Source organism: Pipra filicauda, unplaced genomic scaffold, assembly GCF_003945595.2.
Source record: "Pipra filicauda isolate LSUMZ 115617 unplaced genomic scaffold, ASM394559v2 scaffold91_size2508729_pilon, whole genome shotgun sequence".
In the NCBI taxonomy this organism is placed as follows: Eukaryota; Metazoa; Chordata; class Aves; order Passeriformes; family Pipridae; genus Pipra; species Pipra filicauda.
The window spans coordinates 2,254,060-2,281,788 of NW_024105109.1; the positions used below are offsets into that span (position 1 = coordinate 2,254,060).

At 37.7% G+C, this 27,729-nt stretch overlaps 1 protein-coding gene across 1 annotated transcript in view; it reads left to right on the top strand.

The window, feature by feature from the left end:
* COL6A6 (collagen type VI alpha 6 chain) overlaps positions 1–1,800 on the top strand; it is a 43,181-nt gene extending 41,381 nt beyond the window's left edge. Inside the window, 1 exon segment of the mRNA XM_039391236.1 lies at positions 1,627–1,800. Within this exon segment, the coding sequence (XP_039247170.1) occupies positions 1,627–1,799 (173 nt within the window). The 3' untranslated portion in view covers position 1,800.
* The last annotated feature ends 25,929 nt before the right edge of the window (positions 1,801–27,729 follow it).

Here is a 27,729-nt window from a genome sequence, read left to right on the forward strand (position 1 = left end):
CTAAAACAGATGATAATTTTGAATTCCAAGTTGCACTGTAATTCCTGAGTTACTCCTACTGATAACTTAGGTCAACATGGAGGAACTAAATATATCTCTGATACAGTCTGTTCCTGTAGGAAGAACAGCAGAAGTCTCAAAATATATATTCATCATGTTTTTAACTTTTCTTCCTAATTATGCATTTTTCTTCACAGATTTGACATTTGGTACAGGTATGGGAAGCTGATTATGAGATTATTTGTCATCAACGTTCTTTTAGCACAATTGAGTGTTTTTGTTGTTTAAAATACAGTTAAAGAGAATTTATGTGAAAAAAATGAAAAGGTGTCTGCACAGTTTTGGGTGTGTGCAGCTCATTGCTGCAGCTGTCATCCCTTTGGTTTTCATCCTTCTCCACTCAAATACGATTCCAGAGTGTCTGGTGGCCACATCCCTGATGAGAGAGTACCAATGCCTTTGCAATACTGTTTTAGTATTGGATCTTTAATTAAGAGCTAGTGTACCACTGTGAACGCCATACAACCACAGTGCATGATGGACTTACTCAGCACCATAGGATTTGGTCCTGTTGCCTAACTGCATGAGTACAGTCTTGTTAATCTCTTATTAACCAGTTCATGAACTCTGTGGTCACACAGGAAATCCAGTAGCAGGAAGATATGTCACTGTTTATACTTTACAAATAAAATATTTCCTTTGAGGAAGTAGTCAGGGTCATTGCACCAATGTAAGAAGTGACCTGGAACACTTAGAGGAGAGGTATGAACTGCCTTTCTCGATCCTGTGTTGTAACTAGTGACCCGACAGTTTACTTCTAAAAACCCAGTTCCAGAACTTGTCTTTTGAGAGGTATACTTTGTACTGATCTGTTACTTGAGATTATTGCTTTTCAGTTGATTAGGAGAAGGTTACATCATTTTAAATCTTTAAGCAGGGTAGTTTTATCACAATTTTGCTTTACTTCTCAGTTCTTCCCCTTCAATGTTGTACAGGCACCAACGTTGAGCTGCCCTTCTGTCTTCTTTTGAGTAACTCTGAATTTACGTTAGTGAAAGATGATTAGATCTGTTCTTACGGAATGCCAGATTGCTACAAAGTATGCTACTCTCACCTACTTTGCTAATTTATGCAGTTTAAATTTGTATTATTATTGGATTTGGCTAAGAGACTATCATGGATAGTTTAACAACCTGTGTATGTTTGTTTATGAAGTATTATTGATGGATACCAGTATAACAAGTTGGAATAAAGAAGAGGGAAATTATTAAAAGGTTTATTTACACAGTTTCTGTGGACCACATATAGTCATTTTGCAATCATTTTAATAAAAAGTCTATGTTAGAAGACTAAAAACCTTTTAGCATTCCTTCTATTTATGCCGCTGAAATCTCGTCATTTCAGACATTCTTTCTGGTTAAAGCAATCATAAGAAGAGGGTCTTCAGACCATGCTGACACTGTGGGTTTGTAGATGAATACTTAGTAAATCTTTGTAAAATCTCGAACACTGGCTACTTATTTTGTCTGACAGTTTGCACTGAATGTTAGTTTTCCCTGAATTTAACAGTGCTAAGAAGGGTTGACCTTTCTTTCATTAAATCTGTCTCTTATTTCCCTTTTCCAGATGCATGTGACCTTGTTCAAGATAGTGGAGAATGTCAGAATTACATTTTGAAGTGGTACTACGACAAAGAGCAGAAAATGTGTGGTCAGTTCTGGTATGGGGGCTGCGGAGGCAATAGAAATAGATTTGAAACACAAGAAGAATGTGGATTCTTGTGTATAGAGTCTTCCTAGTGCAGAGACACTTAAGTTACTTTAATTCTTCAGTTAGACTATCAGGGTGATGCGGAAAAGGGATTCAAAGAGAAGGCTTTACATAGCCACTTGGCTCCCATGTTTCAGTTGAAAGAAATACTTGATTATAAAGTTATTACCTGGTAACTTAATTGTGAAAATTAAAATTTAAGCTATTACTCCATTGATCTCATGTAACATGCTGAGTACGGAGAAATTTGTTAGCCAACAATGTATTGTTTAAAAGGCATGGAAGTATTGAAATTTGACTTTCTTCCATAAATACCAAAATGTACACTTTCGAAATATACTCCATAAAATAAAACAATACCTCAGAGATTTTCCTGAAATAACTTTGGACGCAAGACACTAATGTCAGAATGTTTTGATGTGTTTGCTTACATTTATCCTGTTTATAGAAAATACCAAAAAGCATTTAGATCTCAAATGACAGACTTCCTAGGACTTATTTCACTCTGATTTAAAGGATTTTCTACCACAGAGTCATTCTTGGTTTCTTAATTATTTTTTTCCTGAATAATCCAACATGTGAATAAAATCAATAATTCTGAAATATTATACTTCTGCTCCTAGTTCCTGAAACAGGTATAACTATTCTCACTGTGTGGCATCTCATTTGTAAATAAGCATTGGTCCCCTTTCCTTGTTACCTGATGTTAGACAAATGCATTTATTTTAGAACATTAGATTTTTATGGTTGCTCTGGAGTGGAAGAAAAGATCCTGAGGACATCATCTGATTAAAGATAATAAATACAACGCTGTGCAGGCGGGTGGAACTTATATAAACTTTCACACTCCGTTGACTTATCCAAACTTTACAGTTGCCCATTTTATGTCTGTAGAAGTCATGGTGCATTTAACTTCACCTTGGTCCACTCTGCAGAGGTGGCTGTACTCACCTGGAATTTTCTTCTCTGTATTCATCTACAAGATGATACAAGATTACATCTAGTGGCAATTTTCCTTATAGTTCTTTGGGAAAAAAAAGAAGAATATTAAACTGGAAGAAGAGCTATAAAAATGATGCAGAAAATATTTCCTACTGGTGAAATAAAGTGAAAAAAATTATATATATTTTATATCTGAGGATGGATACCGCTGGATATAAAGCACTATCACACAAGTTATCCATGGATGTGAAACATGCACTGCAATTAAGCAAACCGAGCGGATAAATCCCCTCTGGTATGGAGGACAATGACTGAAATAAAAGTATGGAGAGACGTGGGAGATTGACCATATCACACTCCCTCAAACCCGTGACGGCAAGTGCCATGTGCTTACAATGCTTACAATGGTGGAAGCAACCACCAGAGGTCTGGAAACATATCCTGTGCCCCATGCCATGGCCTGGAACACTGTCCTGGGCATTGAAAAGCAAGTCTTACAGCAACATGGTACTCCAGCAAGAAAGAACAGAACTCATTTCCAGAACAACCTCATAGACATTTGGACCACAGAACATGGCATTTGAGTGGGTATATCACGTTCCCTGTCATGCACCAGCCTCTGGAAAGATCGAACAATGTAAGAGACTGTTAAAGACTACACCAAGAGCAATGGGTGGTGGGACCCCTGAACATTGGGATACACATTTAGCAAAGACCACATGGTTAGTCAGCACTAGGGAATCTGCCAGTCAGACTGACCCTGATGAATCAAAACTTTTACATACTATAGAGGAGGATAGAATTCCTGTAGTGCATATTGAAAACGTGCTGGGGAAAGCTGAGTGGGTTATTCCTAACTCAGGCAAAGGCAAACCCATTCTATGCTAGCCCCAGCAACTGGAAAGGACTGTCATGGTTTAACCTCAACCAGCAACTAAGCCCCACACAACTGGGGAAGGGAATAGGAAGAGTAAAAGGGAGAAAACTCAAGCCTTGAGGCAAAGGCATTTTAATAGATAAAGCAAAAACCATGCACACAAGGAAAGCAAAACAAGGAATTAATTCAACATGTTCCACTGGCAGGCAGGTATTCAGCCATCCCCGGGGAAAGCAGGGCTACATCATATGTAATGTTTACTTGGGAAGATAAACATCACTCTGAACATTTACCCCTTCATTCCTCACCAGCTTTAGATGCTGAGCATGATGCCATGCAGTATGGAGTATCCCTTGAGTCAGTGGGAGTGAGCTGTCCCATCTGTACCCTCCCACCTTGTGCCCCTCCAACCTTCTTGATAGTGGGGTGGGGTGAGAGACAGAAAGTGCCTTGACTCCATGCAAGTACTGCTCAGCAATAATGAAAACATTCCTGAATTTTTGACACTGTTTCCAGCACAAACCCAAATAAACCTCTGTTCCAGCCATTGAAAAGAAAATTACACTTTACCCCAGCCAACTCCAACTCCAGCACATTCTCCACCCCTACAGGCAGTGGGTTGACCATGGCTGGATGCCAGATGCCCACCAAAGCCACTCTGTCACTCCCCTCCTCGGCTGGACATGGGAGAGAAAATAAAAGGAAAGGCTCGTGGATTGAGATAAGGACGGGGAAAGATCACTCAGTAAATTTGTCACAGCAAAACTGTCTCTATTTGGGGAAAGTAATTGAATTTATTACCAGCCAAATCAGAGTAGGACAATGAAAAATAAAACCATCTCTTAAAACACTTTTCCCTCACCCTTTCCTCCTTTCCAGGCTTAACTTTATTCTTGAGTTCTCTACCTCCTCCTCCTCCCCCTGAGCAGGATAGTGGGATGGGGAATGGCAGTTTTGGTCAATTCATCACACACTGTCTCTGCTGCTCCTTCCTTCTCAGGGGAAGGACTCATGCTCTTTCCCTGCTCCAGTGTGGATTCCCTTGCACAGGGTGCAGTCCTTTGAGAACAGGCTGCTCCAGCATGGGATCTCTGTAGAGTTACAAGTCCTGCCAGCAAACCTTCTTCAGCATGGACTCCTCTCTCCATGGGGCCACAGGTCCTGCCAGGAGCCTGCTCCAGCATGGGTTTCCCACAGAGTTACAGCTTCCCTGGGGTATCCACATGCTCCAGTGGGCAGTACTCCAGAGGCTGCAAATTTTAATTGCTATGATACAGTTGTCATCTGTATCGTACAGCCATTCTTGCCCATCTCTCCTCTTCCCCTCAGCTAGGCCAAATCTCTGAGCATATAGTGTTACTATAAGAATCTGGTAGCGGTCTATGATAGTTCTGTAAAGGTTGATAATTTCATGCTTGGATAATCATAGTCCAGATCTTGGTCAGGCCTGTCAAGTGAAGGCACTGTCCAAGCCCCTGAAGATTGTGCTAATGTTGTTGTATCAGGCTGTCCATCAATGACAAATCCAAGAATTTTCATGAACTGAGAAGCTGATTTGATAGAGTAACACCATACTAGGGTCTTTAGTCAAAAGGGGTTTCTCTGCAGATGTAAGTTCATCCAGGTGTCACCTTCTGTTCATTGGTATCACCTTTACTTTGTACAAGGTCAGTATTCCGTAACTGTCTGTTTTACCTTCCCAAGCTGACCTTTGTGCTCTTTTCTACATGGTTAGCTCTCCGCTCTAGGGACCTGCTCTTTCTCATGAGACAGAAGAAGAGAGAAGGAAGAGTCGAAACAGTCTCTGAACCCTACAGCAAGTTTTTTGGCAGCCCCCTAGCAGTGCTCATCTCCAACAACTCTGCAGGACGGTCTGTTAGTGGGTGCACATCACTGTGTCTCTCACTTGAAGCCAAAGGAAAGATCTCAATGACTTTATAGGCAGCTAGCCTAAGTCCAACTCACATCAAACCTCAATGCACCTGCTGGATAATTGACACCTTTGTCATCTACATCCACTGTTTTCTGGGGTCAAGTAGTGCAGTGAAGCATTTTGCGTGAACCATTTCTGTCCAGACTGCTTTCTTTCTGTGTGAATGCATGTTTCATGCTCCAGGAATGCCTGTCAGCGGTTTTTAAAATCTTAAGGAAAATCTAGGATTACTTACTTCCAAATCCCATTCCCTGCTTTTTGATAAATAAATAAATTAAAAAAAAAATCTTATTGCTAGCTCTAAAGTGTGTCTAATGGAAGATCATTTCAGTTTCATTTGAAAAATTCAGTGTTTGATTGTGAAAAACAGGGACAGTTTGATGTCTTTCCTTGAATTAAAACATTTGTTAGATAGGAACTGTGTATTAAACCTTTCCAGATGTTTATTGCTAGCTTGTAAAAATAGCTGAGAACACATGAAAAACTAATTAACTTAGATCTACAGCAAGGGAGGACAAGGGTTTACTGTAACAGTGTTGTGAAGGAAAACACCAAGTGTTCTCTAGAGGAATCTAAGGAAGAGATACGATGTAATTCCTCTTCTTTAATTAGTTTTTCTTGGCTAATTTAATCCACAGCTTTAAATTCTGAGATTCTCTTATCTTTACACTTTCAGTGACAAGAAGTGCCTTGGTTGCCACAGAATTCCCAAGGCAAGGCAGAGCTAGCAGCCACGGCTCCAAGAAAGGGTGTGTCTGAAGGGCTATCAAGAGCCAACTCTCTAGATAATAAGTGTTGAAATTCAGGACTTCCAGCACTGGCAAAGATGTTCTGTTGCAATTATCCTATCACTGTTTTGGTCCTGCCTCCTTATCTCAGCTGTGCCTAAATTAACCCCCAGCGTCTCTAATGGAGTGCAGTAGACTCTGCCAGAGTGCTTAGATCAGCAGAGCCTGAGCTCATAAGGAATTTAAGTACTTGGCTGTAGCCTTGCTGGTGTTTTAAAAGAGTTACTGGTTTTATGCCCAGAAATATTGCATTGCAGTAGTTTACACTGACAATTATTTCCGAATCACTTGTGTTTTTATACATACATGTTTAGTAAATAACATACTAACAATCCTGAAAAAGAAATGAATTGTTGCAGAAAGTATTCTGTCATCAGTAGACTTATAGGAACAGATTCTTCTTCTCAGCTAAAATAAGTTCAGATAAATCAAACTTCAGAATGCAGTCTTGCTCCCACTAAAATTGGTGGAACTTGAATCATCTCTTAATATTTTGTAAAAATTTTTTCACCACAGATTACTTTAAAAAATAATATGAAAACCTTTTATGGAAGATATTGGTATATCAATATAAGATACCCAGCCTTCCTGAAATCACAAACATGCCCGTTCATTAAAGGTTAATAGCTGTTCAAAACACATTTTTTAAAATAGTTACCATTTGATTAATAGATAGCTAGTTAAGTGCTTTCCACTGTCCCCCAAACAGAACAAAAACAAAGCAGAATGCATCTGTACTTCAGTAGAGCTGAATCTTCCTGATACACATGCATGGTTAAAAAACAACTTCTTCAACTTTCTGACTATGACCATTTTCACCTCCCTCAGAGAGGATGCTCAGAGGACTCTACCTCGAGTTGAAGATATGACTGGCTTTGTTCTTCATCCTCTTCAAGCCACACATATCTGTTCCCTGGAATACTGGTATTTTATTGTCTCTTTATAACGCAATTCTTGATGGGAAAAAAGATCTCAGCTCACCATTTTTGCACTAAGTAGTGACCAGTAGCTTGAGAGATCAAAGAAAATTTTATACACCATAGCTGAAGATGAGTTTGGATGGCAACAGGACAAGTTTGAGGTGTGAGACTTGTGAGCAGTAATAAGATGCAATACTCCAAAACCAGACCTGCAGTTGCGTAGTGACATAATCACACTGTATTTGCTTTACTTTCTATGCAAGCAGAAATTTTTCATGGACCTCCTGTAAACCAGACACACAAATATTTGTTCTCCTCTGTGAGATTTCCATAGTTGTATGTAGTTTCAAATGTAAGATGCACTAGTATAGTGACATTTTTTCACAGGAGACGGATTTGTCAAAATTGTAACTGTAGACTTTGGGTCGTAATAACATGAATATTAACAGAACAATATGTACAGGTAAAAAAATTTCAAGATGATAGCAGGAGAGCTTTAAAATATTTTTACATTTACTGAGATGCTGATATATTTGATCTTTCAGTGGGACGTCAGTGAATTATGAGGATCTCGTGGTTTCACATTTCCCTACTGCATGTGCAGTCAACCTTTATGCGCAGTCAACCACAGACTTTACTTGAACCACAGTTCTCGAGAAGAAGATTTTCTGGGACTACAGGACCAGATCCCTCTGACAGATAAATTAGCTTCCATATTGTGTAAACATCATAAATTTAAACAACCGGATTCCTCTTTTCTCTCTTTCAGAGCCCAAGAGGACCACCTGGACCGTAAGGAGGACAAGGTAACGTGGGATGTCCAGGTAAAAAAGGTTTAAAGATTAAAGAAAAAATCTGAAAATACGGTTTAATTGTGATTTAGAATAATTCTTCAATGTTTTTATTACATGTTTTTCTAACTTTTGCTGTATTTTTTCTTTTCAGGGGTTTCAAGGATTTGTTGGCAAAAGGATTTATTGGTATAGTATTACTCTATACAGTCTGAATTTGTGAATGCAGTATTCTTTAGGGCTTTGTCCTTCAATAAATGAAGATTTTGAGAGTTTTTCAGAAATGTCAGTGAGTGTTAAGTCAATGCTACTTTTTTTAGGCTGCATTGCTGATGTGTGCTGCAGTGCCCAGTTTGTGGTTGTGCCTAGGGAACATACAAGAAATTGAACTTCAAGCATTAATTCCCATGTTTAGGGTTTTTTGTTGTTTGTGTTTTCCTTCTGGTTTTTTTTGTTTGTTTGTTTGTTTGTTTTCTGGTTGGTTGGTTGGTTGGTTGTTTATGTGAAAAATTCATGTGCATTTTTATTATTTCAGGGACAATGGGGAAGATGGGAGGGATGGAATTAGAGGAGAAGACATTATTTTCTTTCTTTTGCCTTCTTGACCTCAAAGTTACTGAGCGATAAAAATGAAATAATATACCATATTTTGTCTTTAAGAGATCTCCCGGGGCTCCTGGAAAGAAAGGAGAAAAGGGTGACATTGGGTGTTGGTAACATTTTGTCATCTTTTATTGGCCAGAGTTTGAATTTAAGAACAATAGTATGGCTATTCCACGAAACTGTCCCTGTGAGAAATGTCTTTAATGAACTCTCAAGCACAAGGCATAGCCCTTGTACCACAAAATTATTTGCACTTTTTTTTAATTTGAATTCCTATCAGGAGAGATATTATAGGACTTACAATATTTTTGCTCTTCTGAAAAACAGCAAACTACTGATGAATAGCCAGTGGGTAATTTTGAAAATAGGGTATATATCCAGGAAATAGTTGCCTGTATGATGCATCTATTGAAAAGAGAATTTGACGAATAATTAGATTTTTATCATACCATCTTCTAGGTGGGCATTTTCTCAGATTTATTGAGGGATCAAGTAATTTCTGCATATGAGTAATTTTTATTTGGTTAAAGATATAAAGATATGAAGCTTCCTAACTCCGTAGAACCCTGGCAGGGTTGCATATAAGAGACAAGAGGGTTTTTAATTGTCTGTGTTGCCAGCATCAGAAAAGTTTTTATAAAGCGTGGAGCGGCTCTGTGAGCAGGCCATCAGTTACATTTTAGCCTCCCCAGTTCAATGCCTGCTATTAGGGATGGCAGGTTGGTGAGTAGCTGCCACACACGTCTGTGCGTGAACAATTTGAGCTTTCAGGAGCAGCAACTGGATACCCGTTTCAAGTGTGGAAAACAATACTCTCAAATAACTCCTTGGCACCTCACTTCCAGAGAAAACTATCTTACCCTACCTGCCCTTATACAGGTGCCCAAGGAGGCTCAGAGCTGATTGCTACTCAGAAAACTCTGGTCATTCATAGATAAGGCACTATTACATTCAAAACATGAAAAGTGTGCTAGCATATGCCTTTCAATGGTATAGCCTACCAGCCAAGTTCTTTGATATTTGGAATATTTTCTGTTTCGTTGCAATAGGCATTTTGAATTTATTCTTTAGTAAAAAACAAACAAACCAACAGCAACAACAATGAAGAACCCCATGGAACAAAACATAGAGCACAATGCCTGTTTCTGTATTGCTCCCTGTCCAAGAACCCCCAAGTTTCTGGTTTTCTTTGGAGACAAATGGGGAAACAAACTTTTATGTGTATGCTTCATGTGATTACATTGACCACCTGCAGGAGTGTGTTCCAAACGTGGCATGGATAAAACTACAAATTTTAGGTAGTTATAGCTTGTGTAAAAATATTGTTAGATATATAAAATTTCTTTTTTCATTTGTATCAGTTTCCACCATTAGGCCTAGTGCTCAGCAAGCCTTTCCCAGTGACTATGGTATTAAGTGATTTTTAGTGCCCACATACAAGATTTTATTTCAAGAACATTGCCACTGTATGGTTTCAGGAGTACTGTCTTTGAATTATTTTTGCTGTGTTGATTGCTAGTTCATTCTGACTGGTTAGATAGATCCTCTGGAATCTTCATTGACGTCTGTAAATGCAAGAAAATATGTTATACATAGCAGGAAGATGTAAAGAATAAAACAGACCTTTTCAATACAATGAATCCCAATATGTTACTCTCTGTTAGGTCATCAAGATGTAAGGGTATACTGAAAGCATGCTTAGTTGTAAGGTACTGGATGTGTAACCAACAGAGGATTGAAGTCTGAATGTTTTTCATAACACTGTTTTTCAAGTTTCTTATCAGTACATGGTTTTGACCAGAAAATGAGATACATGTTGCTAAGAGACAAAAGAAATTAAAAAAAAAATCTATAAAACTTAATTATTACCAATAAAATATTAGATTTCTAATAATTCCACCTTTCTGAAAATAATGCAGAAAAAAAGTGATAGTGTAAGGCACTTCTCTTGCATCAGTATTTTTTACAAGCTATGATAAATTCTGCAATCATACCTAATACATTGCTGTTGTTATCTTTAGCAAGCTATTAAAAAGGACTTGACAGTTTTATTGTAGTAAGCTAAGACAGAAAACGAAGAAAGGTCACAGATTTGGTCATGCAGAAACTTTTAAGTATGAATTAATGTTATTAATCTAAGAATTATCATAATTTACTTCCTGGGAATTCTAGTTGTTTCATCAGCGAAAACCTGTCTTAGAGAGGTTTTCTGCCTTTGCTCCTTAGTCTCCTTTCTGGGTGTAACTCTTGTTCCAAGTGCTGTAGCACAGGGGGTTTTGTAAGGTCTTGCTTTCAAGAGCGGTGATGGTATGGATGTTTTGTAAGGTGTGTATTAACCTTTTTCTTGTTTGTGCTCACACTTCATACAACCTCCTATGCATTGTCAACTCTTCTGTATAACTCTAGTTTAACTCTTTAATTCAAAAGCAGAGTAAATAGACTGATTTTCACAATCCAGTGGAATAATTTGGCCAGACAAAAGACTGAAAGTTTTTTCCATGCGAAATGTGAGGTTGATGCCTCAACCAGTTCTGAAAACAATGAAAATTGCATAAATAGGACTGAGCTGTGAAATTGGTATTACGCTTGAGGCTTCGGCTAATAAGGCTGCTTAACATCTGTATTCTCTGTGGATGCAGAGCTATTGCCACATGAAGAGCAGAGTCACTCTGCTGAACATCACAGCTTGGAGATCCTGTGGACAGGTTTTGTGCCAGATCTCTGACCCAAAGCTTTCTGGTAAATTGTCATTTGTATATGGAGTAAGGAAGAGGAAGTGGTACCTCATGTTCCTGAGTAATGAAGAGTAAGGAGTACCTCATGTTCCTGTAGTTTGCTGACTGATATACATTCCCTCACAAATGTAGAAAATCTGACAGAAGCTCATTCTTGTTGAGATCAATGGACATTTTCAATGTTCTGTGCATAGAAATTGCCTGTTAATATTTTCTCCAACATTTTTACTTACACAGCAATTACGGAGCAATGAGTTTTTAAAATAAATTGAGCTGCCAGCTCTTCACTGTTCTCATGGGAAATCAGTGTGTGCTTCAGTAAACAAGTAGATAAATCACATTTTGGAAGTGACACGCTTCTGTCGTAGAAGGTATTACTTGGAGAGAATACACCACAGTCAACAGTATGTTTTTGGCAGATGAGAAGGAGAAATGCTTTCACTTGTGTGAAACAAGATGTTGCATGCCTTTTGTTATCTTACGATGCTGCGTTAAGGTAACAGCTGCATCTCATTTTATCTTTCCCCCAGGAAAAAAAAGTATGGGCTGATCATTGTGTAGGTTTGGTTGGGGTTTTTTGCATGACTCCATGACTATTTTTTTGAGTTTCATAGCCCTCTGTTTCAGGGGGAAATTAATAATTACTTGAGAATTTTGCATTTTTATCAGAAGAGCCTCTCGTCACATTTTAATTGCATGTTTTTCCAATTAACTAGGAGACAAGCTGGAGACAAGGGAATTGCAGGGGAATATGGACAAACAAGATATGACAAGTACATCATCATTGATATTTTTAATGGACTTTTTTATAGGATCCTTTTTGATGTGCTGATTGCACACTTGTATTGATTGTTAGATGTTATGTCTCTCATTTTCAAAGGCTGCTAATGGTGACTGTGCTCTGTCCCCATGTATGTAAAACTAAACAGAAGCAATGACCATCTCTGAATATCCTACCTGCTGGTCCAGTTCACTTTCCATTTGTGTCTTTTAGATAAAAAGCTACTGTAGAAGAAATTAGCTGGTTTAAGGGCAGTGTGATGACCCCATTTATTCCCCATTAACATCTTTGTCCTGATTTTTCTGAATTCTCATATGTTTCTTTCTCCCTTTTCCTCATAAGCTTTTCTATGGCTGAATAGTAACTTCAGATGTCCTTTGCTGTGACAGGGGCTGACAAGGGCTAGCTTATCCCTGCCAAAGCATCTGCTAATTTTTTTTAGGGGTTGTATTTTTAAATGGACTTTGAACATATTTTATGAATATCACAGTTAACAAAAATGAGCTTAACTACTGGAGGAAAATTGTTGCTTTGATGCTATCCATCCAAGTTATTAATCTCTTAAAAGTAAAAATGGTGTCAGACTTGATGTTCTTCTTTCATACTTCTCATTTACAATTCATAGAATCGTAGAATATGCTGAGTTGGAAGGGATCCACAAGGATCATAAAGTCCAACTCCTGGCCCTGCACAGGTCACCCCAAGAATCACACCATGTGCTTGAGAGTGTTGTCCAAATGCTTTTTGAGCTCTGTCAGGCTTGGTGCTGACTACTTCCCTGGGGAGCCAATTAAGTCGCTGGAACTTAAGTATGGAGCAAATGAAGGGAAATGGAAGGAAGTCTATTGATTTCCAATAGAAAATAAAAATGTTATGTCACCTCTCTATTTTCTTTGAATACCGCATATGTAACATGCTACTCTTCATCGGGCTATTCCAGAACCTGCTGGCCTTGAAGACTGTTCGGATGAGAGGGGATCTCCAGGATGCAGGGCAAGACCTAGAATCATTATATTTTGCCATTACTGGAAAATACATTTGCTCTTTTTAAGGGAAAATAAGGAATGAAACAGAATATTTTCTTCCTGTTCTGGTGGTCTGGAATGGCTACATATGCAATGTTCTGATGACTGCCAATGATGTGTTGTGCATATATTGTAAATTGCCTGATTGCATTACACTGTGAACTTCGAGACTTTTTTAAATAAAGAAGATTGTGAATCAGTCTGTTTCTAAACACAAACCAGGTACTTCTGCAAATGGCTAACTATATACCTATAAACATCATTTTCAGAAGACATAGTCTAAATGTGTAATTTGTGCATGTTTGAAAATTGTACCTGACTCATACTTTGAGCATTTCCTTTTAGCTAATGCAAAGGAGAATTCTTACTGTACTTTTTGGTTGTCAGTAGCACGGTAAATTTTGCAGTTACGTGTTCCTAACAAGCTCTTTAGAAGTACCATTGTGGGAGTTCAGTGGTATGTATCTTAAGTCTCAAATGAAGTATTTATTTCCTCTTTGACTTTCAGATTTGCAAGTTCAACATGGTATAAAAGACAGATAAAAGACAGATTGGATTAATTTTTCTCTCATTGATTGTTACCACTGCTAAGAAATCTGCAGCTCATGCTAAGCTGGAATTTTCCCTGTACGTCTTTGTCAGATATGAAATTATATACTGTGAATTTCTTACAGCTTCAGAATAGGATTACAGCTGAAATGAAATGCAGTAGCCATGTTCAAAAATTCCTCAAAGTACTAATGGTCTGTCCTTCCAAACAAAAATAGGTATATTTTAATATAACTATTTGTATTTTTAATAGTTATATTTTCTCACCCTAAATGGAATAAAAAATATACACGGATAGTGGAACCTTCTGTTCTACTAGAGAATTTCAATATCTAATCATGGTAGACTTGAAATAAATTATATAAAAATGTGTAATGCAATCAGCCCTTTTGATAAATTTTTGCTCTGGTGAGTAAAATATCTGAGCAATCAAGTGAAATGAAGAGAACATGACTGTAATCTTTTTCTTTTATTTTTTTTTAGGGGAATAAATGACTTAATGGACAGGGCTTATTTTCTGTACATATCTCAAGCAAAGTCCATGTTAAAAGCACACACAATGCACCATCTCACTAAGTAGTCATGTGCTCATGTACACCTTTTTTACTCTTGTTCACAGCTATGTGAACTCATTAACTACATCTGCAAACACAGCCATAAATGCTCAATCTTGTTTTGGTATCACCACTTGCTTTCATCCCTGATTTATTAATATCACACTAGTTCTGTGTTAAGCATGCATGTGAATTTATGGTCTTAGTGGGCAGGTGCTTGAAAAATGATGTTAGGGCTTAGAATGAAAAATATTTTGTTGTTGTTTAGATTAATTTATTTTGCCAAAGTTACTGCAACATAATTTATTAGAAATGGCAAGTGCTTTAGTATCCACTGGTTCCAGTTACCATGAAGTAAGTTTGCATTATTTTTTTCGTAGTCTGTCTATCCTAATTCCTTAGAAAGTGATTGTGCCAAATAGTGTGAGTTTCTACAGTTAATAGTATATTTATATCTCTAAACTCTGGTAGAAACCCATCAATGAAAGTGTTTGGCATAGAGCAGGCCCAGGTCCTGCTTCTCCTTTTACTCCATTCTCCAATAAAACCAAATGCAGTTTAGCAAGCATACATAGTAGTGGAAGACAATAATGCATCTTAAGTCACTGAAAGTCTTAAAATCTGTAGAATTAGGGAAACTAAATTCAGTGTATGTTCCAACAATGATTTCAGCTTTTATTTGAAAAACTTTCCAGATCCAGCATTTTTCAATTTAATTTTCTTTTACTTATTCTTTACCTTTCTGGGATGGCCAATACTGCTTACTCCTATGTCACTGTTACTAATGGTATTGCTCATTTTTCAAACCGAACTAGCAGAGATCTCATAAGCTGTGAACTCTTTGCCTATGTAGTATTAGGCTCCACTCAAACAAACATTCCGAGTTGTGTGTTCCCTTCACAGGGGTTAAATCCTGCACTGAGTCAGGTGTTTACTGAACTGGAGCTTCAGTTTGCTAATCCATGAGTAGGTAGGAGAAACTGAACTGAAAAAGAGCTTTTATAATTAAATGTAGATTCTCCAAATCTTTTACATATCACGAATTTCTATTTACAATAAAGGTTCACAGGTCTTCTCAGAGCCTTGTATCATTTGGTTTCAGTGGTATTGGATTTAACTCTGTTGGTAAGAGTATTTTTGGCAATATCGAAATAGTCTGAGTTCCTCTGTTTTAATTTCCCCCTGTTCTCTATTTTCTTGTGCATATTATTTTTTGTTATTTCTTTCTACCCTGAGAGATCCAGCTAGCACTATCCTTCTCTGACCTTTCATAATTCTAGTTGTCTTGCAGCTTCCACACTGCAGATTACCTTCCTTGTCCCTTCTCTGACCTTCTTTTTTGTTTTAACTCCCACCAGTTCCTCCACTGAGTTCCTCCATTGAGCTGCCAAATAATTTTATCACACCTATTAATTTAAAACTTTCTCCTCTTTATTTGTTCGGATTGCAATACTGCTCTCCTTTGTTTCGCTGTGAGGTTTTGGGTTTTTTTTATTTATTTCTTACTATCCTCAGTACTTGGTGCATTCTATACCCAAATGTGTCTGATACTAGTTATGTATGGAAAATTATAATGGAACTTGTGTCCTACACTGAATTCGGCTGGAATGGTGAGTCAGTAATCTCCTCCCTTCGTGAGTGCTAGATAAATGATCCTATTATTACTGTAGTTATGCTACCCACTATAGCCTCTGATTTTTTAAATTACATTTTTCTTCATGATGCAGTAAATTATTTTCTTCAACATAATTTCTGATTTTAGATATAATAATGGCTGGAGTAATTACAAGATGAGATGTGTTTTACTACAGAAATGTCACGTGCATTTTAAAATCTAAACAATTCTCCTAGTAATAATGTAATAATAACAGCGTCAAATCAGTATCTGAGCCACATAGCAGTACCTGAATTAGTGTGGGCCCACACTGTGCCCCAGAGGAGCTTTAAAAGGGAATACTGTGTGCTGAAATTACAGGGTACTTCTATACAACCCAATGCAGACTGCTGCAAGCTTGCTCTGAGGTCAGCAGTGTAGGTTCTACCTCTGCAGGCACACCCAGCAAAGGGGGTACAGACTGCAACAGGCTTGCATCCCACAGGTTCAGAGTGCAAGTGAATGTGGAGCCTGTCAGAATTTTGACAAAACCCAAGACTGTTTCTGCTCCTGGCCCTGTTGTTGTTGTCCTGTGCTTGGGTGATGCTGGAAAAGCCACTTTCACTCAGTGCTACAGCTTCTCCATCTGTAATATAGTCCTAGGGTAATTTAGCACCATTTTTCAAATATTTTTGCAAAACATCCTGATAAAAACAAGCAATTTTTACTCTTCAATGCCTCACTTCATTATACACTGGGCAGATTTTTGTCTAGCTTTCCATTTTTCTTTGTACTTGTCTGAAGTGCAGGATGAAGTTTAGCATTGTGTCATATGGCTTTTATGTGCATTACTCTCCATGACTGAGATGCAAGAGAACAAAATAATTTGGGGGTGTATTTTGTTTTCTGCAACTCGGTTACCGCTACCTCATCTACTTCTCAGAGTTTCACAACAAGAATAAGCTACTCAATGCACTAAAAAATATTTCTCACCGGAGATACTCCAGTGAATAGGACACTGGATGTGTGATGAAATTCATTGCCAAGAAGGTTTTCAAGAGAACTCTACAAGGTCCTAATGTAAGAAAAAAGCTGTGGCTTTCAGCCATCGACCAGCCGCAGATACATCTTCTGTTAAAGAAGCAGTTATGGAGGTGAGTGCAGTAGAAGTCATTCTAGTAGTTATTGCTTCTGAAAACACACCCCATATCTCCCAAGCTTTCCTGGTAAGAAATTTACTAAACTTTTCTTTATGCTGAGTAATGTTAGTTCAAAACAAGAAACTTTAAATGTATTAGTTAGGTTGTGCTTGTTCAATATGTGACGCTCTTGAGCAGAGTCACTCACCTGTATCAAGCTTTGATCCTAATGTTGCACACGAGTCACTGTCAGTTATCTTTAGTGATGTAATTATTTTATTGTCATCCTCATCAACATCATTACTTTCTTCCTTTTCTGTCCCATTAAACTTTTTTATCTCAACCCATGAGTCTTCTCACTGTTACTCTTCTGATTCTCTCCCCCATCCTGCTGTGGGGGAGTGAGCCAGCAGCTCACTGGGATTAAACCAGGACACCAACATTGCACTGTCTTGCTAAAGACCCACGGGTGGATGTTTAAATACAGAATGTGTTATCTTCTCGTAAGTAGATGTGTCTGTCCTACTTCTACCTATGAGTGAAAGCAGATTCACTTTACAAAATAAGTTCTCAGGAATGTGAGTAGCACTTTGCCGCATGATGTGCTTTCTTCTTGTGATCTTATTTCCCTTTCCCTTTCTCTGCCATTTTTTAAAAGAAAATGGGTGAGAGGCTTCTTCCATCTTGCTTTAGGACCACAGTGGAGGGAAGGTACACTTTGGAAAGGCATCCTGTGAGGAAGTGTGACCGACACAGTTCATGCACTGTTTTCACAAAGGAGAAACTGTGAAACAGCGTGAGCATAGGAAGTCTTTGGAGTTGGAAGACATGGTCCAGCCTGGCTACTTAGTTGGATGTTGTGGCCCACACTGCAAATCTCTTCTATCCATTGTTGCAAAAACTGCATTAGTTACATTATTAAGGTAGATGGTCCTTATCACTGGCGACTTCAAAGTCCTCAGGCCAACAAAATGTTTCTCTTGCAAAGTTTGAGGTGAATCAATAGTGCACACAGAGCAGCTAATGAAAATACAAAACCTGTTCTGAGGTGTTTTCTGCCTTTTTCTTATATTTTAAGTGATAAAGCTCAAACTAATTAGTAGTCATGTTGCTTTTAATAGGGTATTTTGTAGAATTACTACAGGTAGACTTAGATTCTAAAGGAAATTGCTATATGCTCTAAGTTCACTAAAGTATGGATTAATTTTTACTATTCTGCCATCTAGTTTCTGAGAGGATGTTATACTCTTGTCACTTGCTGTAAATAAAAAATGATAGAAAGGAGTTGATAACTGTAGTGGTTCATTTAATACTGCTGAGTGGCCCTACAGGGAAACGTGATTTGTATATTATAAGTGTCCTAGAAAATCACATAATTTTGTTTTAGACAGAAAGACCAAATTTAATTACATATACTTGGCATTAAAGAATGTGTTGTAGAGTGGGGGTGTATTTCCATGAAATCATGTAAAAAGGAATGTACAATAGCTATAAATTTTGTGTTCAGAGTAAATTATTTTTCTATCAGATTAGGAGTGAGAGAAAGGATATATGAAAAAAGTATTTGTGAGAAGGACATGGAAGATTTTTACATTAAGAAAATGGAGTTACTGGTTTTGATTCTGTTAATGTTCACCAAAAATAATATGTGACCTTGCAGAAATTATAATAATACTGCTACATAGAAAGGATTTTATGGATTTAAAGGATTTATTTCTTCCTTTCTTCCCTGCCTTATAAAGAAAAACTCTTGCTTTAAAATCGATGGAGTTGTGTTTCTCTAACATGCAGTTGAAACTCATGAAGCAACATCCAAGTTTATTTTAGTCTACTGAGTTTTCATTCTGACTTGCATAATTAAATAATGTTATCTGGTAGAAAGAATTCCTCATCATGCACAGTCTATAAAGAGACTACATTAGGTACAGTGGAACTCATGTGGAAAACCCCAAAGGGGAACTGAGATTAGCTCAGTTGGTTAGAGCACAGTGTTAATAACACCAAGGTCATGGGTTTGATCCCTATATGGGCCATTCACTTAAGAGCTGGACTCAATGATCCTTGTGAGTCCCTTCCAACTCAGAATATTCTGTGATTCTCATTAAGACTGAATTATTTAGTCCCATTCTGGTAGTTTCTACTGCAGATGAGTTATCTGAAATGGAAACTCCTTCCTTTTCCTCAAGTGTCATGCTCAGCTTAGAGGTTAACAAATGAGAAACTGAAGCTTGCTGAATATCTCTGTTCTTGTTCATATGCCTCAGGCCTCCTCACGTGAGCAAGTCCAGCAGGATCTGGCCTGCCACTTCTTCCACATTCACTAGATTTTACACATTTCTTAAAGCACTCATTGTCTTCATACAGAAAGGTGTAACTTGTTTCTAAAACCAATGAATTAAAAAAAAAAATTGTTTTAAAATGCCACTATAAAAGCTTATGTAGTTTGGTTAAGTTTTACTTACTCTGGCATCCAGCAGAGTTTTAAATTTCATTCGCCTTGCAAAATCACCACAAGGTGCCAGTGATCACTGCTGCTGCTTCCTCTGTGTCACGTCCTAGGCAGATAGGAAGTCTACTTTCTTTCTCTTGTAAAAATGTGAGGAAGTTTGTTCAAGTTGCATCTGTTAGAGCAGAGCAAGTGGTGTGAGAGGGCAGACACAGACAGGGAACATAAGAACTAGTTTTGCTGTTTCAGATCTTTCCATAAGGATAAATAACAGTTGTCTGGAGACAAAGTTCATAAGAAAGGGTGAAAGCTGGTATCAAAAAGCTGGATCAAAAAAGCTGTTACCAAATGACTTGAAATCTTGCCAGGGGTTTTGGCCCAGACAGGTGATATTCCGGTCATTACACTCCCTGAATGTATCATAGTGAACTAAAAAGTCCTGCCTTTGTTTATTTGGAAAAGAAGAGTTGTTGGAGTAACTCCTGAGAGTTACTCCTGCCAGATATTGGCGAAGACAGGTGGGCAGGCAGGAAGGCAGGAAGGAAGGCAGGAAGGAAGGAAGGCTTTTCCATTGCCTTTAGACTCTGACATCACCCAGACCTCTGCTTTCTAATAGGATAGAAAATCCTCAGTGCAGTTTCTTGAGTGACTTTATTATCATGTACTGTATATTCATCATATATCTAGAGAGGAAATTCAGACATCATCAGGGTTGTTTAAATACAGGTCAATGGAGAATTTAATTGGGGACTGAGTTAAGAATTCATTTTATAATGTGTATATGGAAGTTCTGCTACACTGCTGGGAGTTAGTGGACAAAAATGACAGTGGGGTGAAATGCTCTATATCAGGTGAAATATAGACAAGTGACCTGCTCTCATTAAAGATCAACTCCAGCTGACCTTCAGTCAGATCTAAGTGCTTCTGCCTCTTCCCTCGGCTTTGGAAGTCTAACACTTTTGCTACTGTAAAAATATAAAATCTATCTGTCAAATGCAAATGAGAATAGTCTAATGATTGCCTGTATCCTCTACAGCATGTGTTAAATTGTGGATGTAGACCATGTAAAAAGACACTGAGCATTAAGTTGTTCATAGACTTTGTTAGTGGCTTTTAGCTAAAAAGTCAGAACACTTTACTGGGGAAAAAAATAAAGTAAGGTGTAAATATAATCCTCACATTCATCTAAAGTGAAGTTTATTTAGGTCCTTCATTTCTTCTTTCAAGTTTTGCTTATTGATGAGTGCAGAATCAGACCGCCACTCATCTCTCTCTATATAGTGTTTGTTATAAGTGTATAAAATAATGAAGTTACTTATTTTGCAAATATTCTTGGATAAAAAGCAAAACTTTGCCAAAATCTTCTAAATCCCACAAAACTAATGAACTTTATTACTGTCTTCTGAACAGATGAGGACAGCTACACACCAAAAGACCTCAAGCAAAAGTATAAGAGACTCAATATTCAGAGCCAAAGACCTGTGTAAGTCCATTAAATAATTATTTAGATATCAGGCATTAATGGTGAATAAGATTTGCTTTCAGAGCACTCTCTTTATTGGGTATTTTCAACAAGCTGTTTGTCTGATTAGTTAAATTCTGCTGGATTTCTAAAGATAAAGAGTGAAACTGGACTATAATAAACACATTAGAAATTGACATTATAGCATGTTGAAAAAGGTCTAAAGTTGTTGTACATAACTAATTATAGCCCTTGTATTATTTTTGTTTTAAACATACACTTGCGGTCACCCAAAACTACTCATTGTACCCTTCTGAAAATTTCCAATATTTTAATATTAAAATGTTCCTTTTTCTTTCCTTGTTACATGAAGGCCTAAATACAATGAGAAAAGAGTCAAAAAAGTCAGAACTGAGGAAATCAGTGAATGATGGCAGCCAGTTTTGCGAGTCCTCCTGCTAAAGGCATTGGTTTATTCTAAAACTGAATTGAAGCAGAAAGGGTTCACTTTAAATGCAAGATTCATTAGGGAGCTGCCCAGGAGGGGACACTGCAAGGCCAGAGTTCAGGTCAGCAAAAGACAAATGAAGGCCTTATGAAACATGACATCTCCAAGCCATTGTCTTCGAGGTTACTTCCCCAAAGCATAACTGAGAATAGTGCAAAAGTTCCTAACATTTTCCTGGTTTGCATTACTACAGTATAGAAGGATCTCTGTTATGTAGGCAGGCACATTGTCAGTAGGCACATCGTTAGAGCAGGTCTAGCATGAATGTGGGGAAGAATCTGGATTCTTGTATTAGAAAAAAATGATGATAATAATGAACAAACCCAAAGGTTTTGGAAGCCTTTCCTCCTGCCCTTGGAGGAAAATAGATAGAGCAGCTGGTTGTGACTTCTTGTTTCTGTTTTCTTATGTTTAGAAACAACATCTCTTATTTGCAGTCTGAATTTTCTCTAGCAGCAGTTCACATACACATTACTGTGGATCATGTCTAATAATAGCAGTACTATGAAGTTGTAACAATCAACTTTTTTCTTGCCCCTGCTTCAAGTTGTCCTTTTCATCACTTTTCTCCTTCTCTATTTGCAAGTGAATGATTTATATAAACCTCCATCCATTTTCTGAGTGAATCCTCTCTAAGGGAGACAAAAAGCATGATGCTTTTCCACTCACCTGCAGTCTCTTCCTAGCTAGCCTTTTAAAGCAGAGGATTGTGTTTTGGTTTCTTTCAGCTTCATGCTGTTTTCAAGATTTAGGTGAATAAAAACTGAACTGCGTAATAGGTATTAGAATAGTCAATATGTGCTTAGCTAAAAGGAACAGATCTTGTTGTGGGAAAAGCCAAGCAAATCACTCTTAACTTTTTCTTGAATTGAGTTTCCTGAGAATGGGGTTTGGGTTTTTGTAATCATATGTTAAGACGTGCTTCATAACTTTATTTTCTGAATTATTCCTAGCTTTCACGCCTTTCCCAAAGTGTGAATTCCAACCACAGATAAAATGTTGTTAGAAGAAAATTGTCAGTACCATAAGAAGATGAAATGGCTTTTCCTTGCAATTTTCTGCTGTTCATCATCCCTTAAGAATGCATTAGCAATGTTAGGTGAAATTGTGATCCGATGATGGCTCTGATGATGGTAGATGAGAAGTCATATTTATAAGTTCTGCTATGGAAAAGGATGATGAATGCAGAGAGACACATGGTCAGTGGGAGGCTAGAAAGCAGGGATTTCAGGTCCTTCCAAGAAAGAATTAAAGAGAGTATATCAGATTAATTGTATGTGGAGTACATGGATTCTCCACTTTCCATATCTCTAATGTCATTTTTCCTTTTTTCCCCTCGTCCTTAAGAGGATAAAGTGGGTTGTATTTTGTTACTAGGCACTTAACAATGCTCCACAGTGATGAGAGATGTTTTATTTCCATCTATTTCCATCACAGGGTCCTACAGAAGCACCCAGTTTGTGGTTCTATCAAGCATGGGAACTGGGAAGAGATTTCCTCAGTTAAACACTTGCTATCTTAAATATAAAGAGGATGCAGATGATGGGGAGAAATAAATTAAGAAATAAATTTCTATCTTCATAAGTTGCTTTTGTTTGTTTTGCTTGTAATACACTTGGGAAGGAGAAAAGGAATGTGCTCCCATTAAAAGGCACATAGTAACCTGAAGACAGACAGAAGCAGTTCACAATTTTACTCTGGAAGTACTCTGCATTCCAGAGAGATGTCCATTTCTCTTCCAGTGTTCCCAAGAGTTACAGAGACCAAAATCACTTGAAAGATACTTTGTTTTGAAATTGCAATACCTGCCCCTCTTGCCTCAGAGAATCAAAATTCTTACATTGCTTTCAGAAACCTGAAAAAATATTTAATGTTTGTTGATAATATGTAGCCTCTGTAATGCACAGATGACACTCTTGAGAAGCTGCATTCTACCACAGTGCTCAGTTCATCTGGGCTCTCTGCTGGCGTTAACTGATTTGCAAGGTGCCATGAGCTTTGTGTCTTGCTTTGTGTCTTACTTTGTGTTTTACTTTTTGTTGTTATTCAGCTACACTGCAGGATTTCCACTTATCCCAATGGCTCTTCTATAGCATGTATATAACTCTTTATTTAAGTATTCTGCACAAAAATCATCCATAGGACAATTGATTTCAGATCAGAGAGAACTGCAATGTAAAAATCCTGATTCTCCTATCTTGGTGAAGCTTGCCATTGATTCTTGCTTCATGTGTCTCAACGTGTCTGGCACTGAACTACTTGGACTGTCTTGATGATGATTGCACTGTAAAATGTAAGGAAACTCTAAAATTAAATAAATGCATATAATCATTCATTGCCATAGCTGGGTATATGCTACATGTCTCTGTGACAGCTCAGGTTGCAGCTGAGTTCACACCCTGCTTTTCCTCTCAGTAAAGCATTAAATTTGTCTCTAACCTCTGTACTGCTGGTTATCTTTGTAAAGTCTGCAGAAACTTCACAATTTTGAGACCTCTACCTGTCTGTCACGTTTAGCTGAAATTGGCCAGCGTGTTCACAATTCTACTGTGACAAGATAAACAGACAGACACTGTAACAATATTAACCTTATTTCCATTGGAAAGGAGGCTAGAAAGAACTGTAGAAAAACAGGATTGGTACACTTCATTTTTCCTTCTCAAAATGGCCGAATTTTTATTGTACGTATAAGACAACAAACCCAGGTCATGAGATTCTGAAGAATTTTACAACATGTCCTATTTTAAAACTGAAAATGAAACCTGGGTTAAAGTGAGAAGTGGATTTCCAGCTAATCCCCTCTGACTAAATTGTCCAATAAAAGGTGGCCCAGAAATTTATTTCATAATTTATGTCATACATGACTAAAGTTGTGGTTTTGGATCCTGAGTCCTTTCTCCTTGCTGTGAAGGTAACCACAGCACTTCTTGTGGCTGTATGATTTCCTGTGGATGGTTTGTATTGGCTGACTCACTCTAGCTCACTCTATTATTTTTGATTTTTTTCTCTTTTGAGGCACATTCACAAAGCACAATACAGCACAAAATGCTCATTTTCAAACTAAACAGAAAAACCAATAGGTGTTCCAGCATAGCTTACCTTGTAGTCTGATACACAGATATGCATGGACTTCTGAAACACGTTACTTTTCAGTATGAGGAGTGAACTGGAGTTGTGTGTGATGGAAAAGAGCCATTGAATGCCAGGGGCTTTTTCTTTCACTCAGTCTTTTTACGGCTTGAGACATAATGACCCTTTCCTGCTTCAGTCTCAGATTAAAATTTTGGCTTTTGCTAGTTAATACAAAGCTATACATTTATGCATGTTACATTTTTGTTGTAAGATGAGGATTTATGAGTTTTAAAAGTCTTTCAAGAACCTATGGAAAGCAAGGACAAGAAGAGCAGGTCTAAAAATCACAGGGGAGATTTAAGATCTGAGAATTATATGAAAAAGCTGAGTTACAGACATAACTTCTCTCTCAGAGCTCAAATCAAGGATGGTTGTTGTTACTGTTGCAGATGATCATAAGGAGAATATTACATCTTTGAAGGCAACTGTATCAGATGGGCTGCGAATAAAATCAACTTTATCCATGTACACATTGTGTGAAAAGGCGGCACTGCAAGAAGAAAACACATTTCGTTGTTTACCTCATTGAAATACTGACCACTGAATCTGAAATGAATTCATAAATATACAAATCAACAATAAAATCAGGAAATTCTCCTGGATGCAAAGCAAACTTTGAAAAGAATCTATTTCTAATGCCAGCTGAGTTAAATATGCAGGGCAGAATGAAAAGGGAATTGCCAAGGGAGACACTTGACTTTTATGTAGATGCTGGTTTTATGCATAATTATCTCCTTTGAAAGTGACCCTTTGGAGAAAAATATGAGCAATGGAAATCATAAGGTGAGAAAACAGGCTTCATTTCAGTCATTCCCCCTACCCTGCATTCTAGAGTATAAATGCCAAAGTGGTGTCAGCAAGAACAAAGAGTCTCTTGGAGATTCCAACCAGTACAGCACAAACTCATCACACTGAAGGATGAAACCCAGTGACTTTTAGCACTTTACTTTTCCCCCACCCTTTTGGAGAAGGAAGATAAGAACAGAACTTCTACTCTCAGAGCTGTTGCCAGCTTTACTTTACTTGTAGTGCTAATGGTTTCCCTCTCTTCCAGAATCAATGGCACCTGGTTGACTTATGGCAGCTGGTCTCATTCTGACAAGAAATAAATTACCAGAGGAAATTACTAGCTATGTCTTTGCTTTTTCTATGGCCAGGATATCCCCCCCCATGAGTGTTTAAAGTTGGAAGGCAAGGGAATTTGTGATCCTGGCTGGATTTTTAAAATCTCAGAATAGTCAGACAATTCATAACAGTCTTGTTAACAACAAAACACTGCTTTTTTTGTTGGAAACTGAATTCCATCCAGGAAGATTTTTGGATAAAAATAAAATTTTTTTTCACATTTTACAGAAACCTGTGCACATAAATAAAATTTTATTATTTTTTGCAGGTCATGTCTGTCAGAAAATTTATGCTAGTTATTGTAAAATCCCAGCTTTAATTTTCAACATGCTATTTTTGTGTATAGTAGTTTTGTGGTTAATAGCCCTTAATGGATTCTTTTTTGCTCTGAATTTATATAAGTATTTTTTGAATACAGACAAACCCTTGGTGTTCACAACAGCCCAAAACAATGAGTTTCATCACTTAACTACATGCTTTATGGTATAGTACCTTCTTTTGTACATGTTTAGCTCATCTTTTATTTGATACTCTATAGTTTTCACATTACAAGCATGAGCAAGCAGTTATTGCCTATTCAGTTTTTCCTGTCACTGCTTATTTACAGATCTGTTATCTCTTTCTTCAGGCTTCTGTTTTGCACATGCTGACTCCCAGTCTAGTTACCTGCTCTTTATATGGAAACCATTTTTTACCCGCGATAGACTTCTCTGTGTCTCCCACAGTTGTATTATATATATTTTCATTATTAAGGAGAAGGACTGCACACATTAATCACAGTAAGAGGGCACCATGGATTTGTTCATCGGGGTTTTATCTGACTGTTTCCCTGCTAATGTCTAACATGCATTTTAACTTTTGGATCAATACTGAGCACTGAGTTCATGTTTATCTTTGTGCAAAATTCCTAAGACGGTTTTGCACTTCAGGGTTTGGGATTGGTTTAACCAGCTGCTTGAGATGTGTAGATGTGTTTTGAACTGTGGGTGAAGCACCAAGGGCTCTAAGATGCTTTTGATGAAATATTGATGAAATTTGCTGAGTTGTATCTGCTGTTTCTCTAGGCTTGGAAAGGAGAACAGGGACTGAACCAATGTTGCTATTCTGAGAAATTAAAGACAGGTCCTGAATTACTGGGTAAACCAGCACTTCCACTTTGGCCAAAAGCCTTCCTTGTTAGAGGGAACATAGTGAGTTAGTAAGTGAAAAATCCATGTTATTGATAGACTAGTATTCTATAAGATGCAAGAGTTTTGATAAATATTATTGAACAACACCATTTTCTTTTCTTTTTTTCAGTTAGCTTGTTGGAAAACTGAGTCTCACTTATGACAATTTGAAGTAGATTTGTTGACATCATAACATGTTATAATCAAAGCTAAACATGCTATCTCCCACTAGCTAAATCCTGCTTTTACCTGAACTGCTTTCTGGGTTTCACCAGCTCCTGACAGCTCCGTTTCAGCTAGTCTGTGAAAGGCAGAGTTCAATGGCAGAGGTTATTTTGGGCGACAAATTATTATGTTCCTTGTCTGTTATCTCACAGTTTGTTAATTTATTAAACATTTCTGCTAAGAGCTAGCTGGTGTTTCCCATTTCATGACCTCTCCGCAAGCTTTTTTACTTACTACTGTAAATTTTAACATAGCTGCTGTCCTTGCTTTACCTCTGTTAATGAGGACATCTTTTAAATACACACTTTGTCTCCTTCTGTCATCTTTTTCTTCCAGGCTGCTTAGAGAAACACAAATTAATGATTTTTTTTCTTCCACCCTCTGATTCTGTTTTCCTTTTGGCCTTTTGCAGTTCTCTGCCATCATCACATGAGTCTCCGTTCCCTATTCTGAAGGGCGCAACATAATTTAGTTTTTCTAAATCAAGAAAATTTAAAGAAGTTGAACACAGGTCCTTACTCTTAACAGGGAGGAATTGTATGAATAAAGATGAATAGCAGCAGCAATAGAAAGATTTGATTGCTTCAGTAGTCGGGGAGCAAATCTCAACAGTACAATGTGATGAAAGCCCCAGATCTTACTCTGCCATGCGCTGACCAGA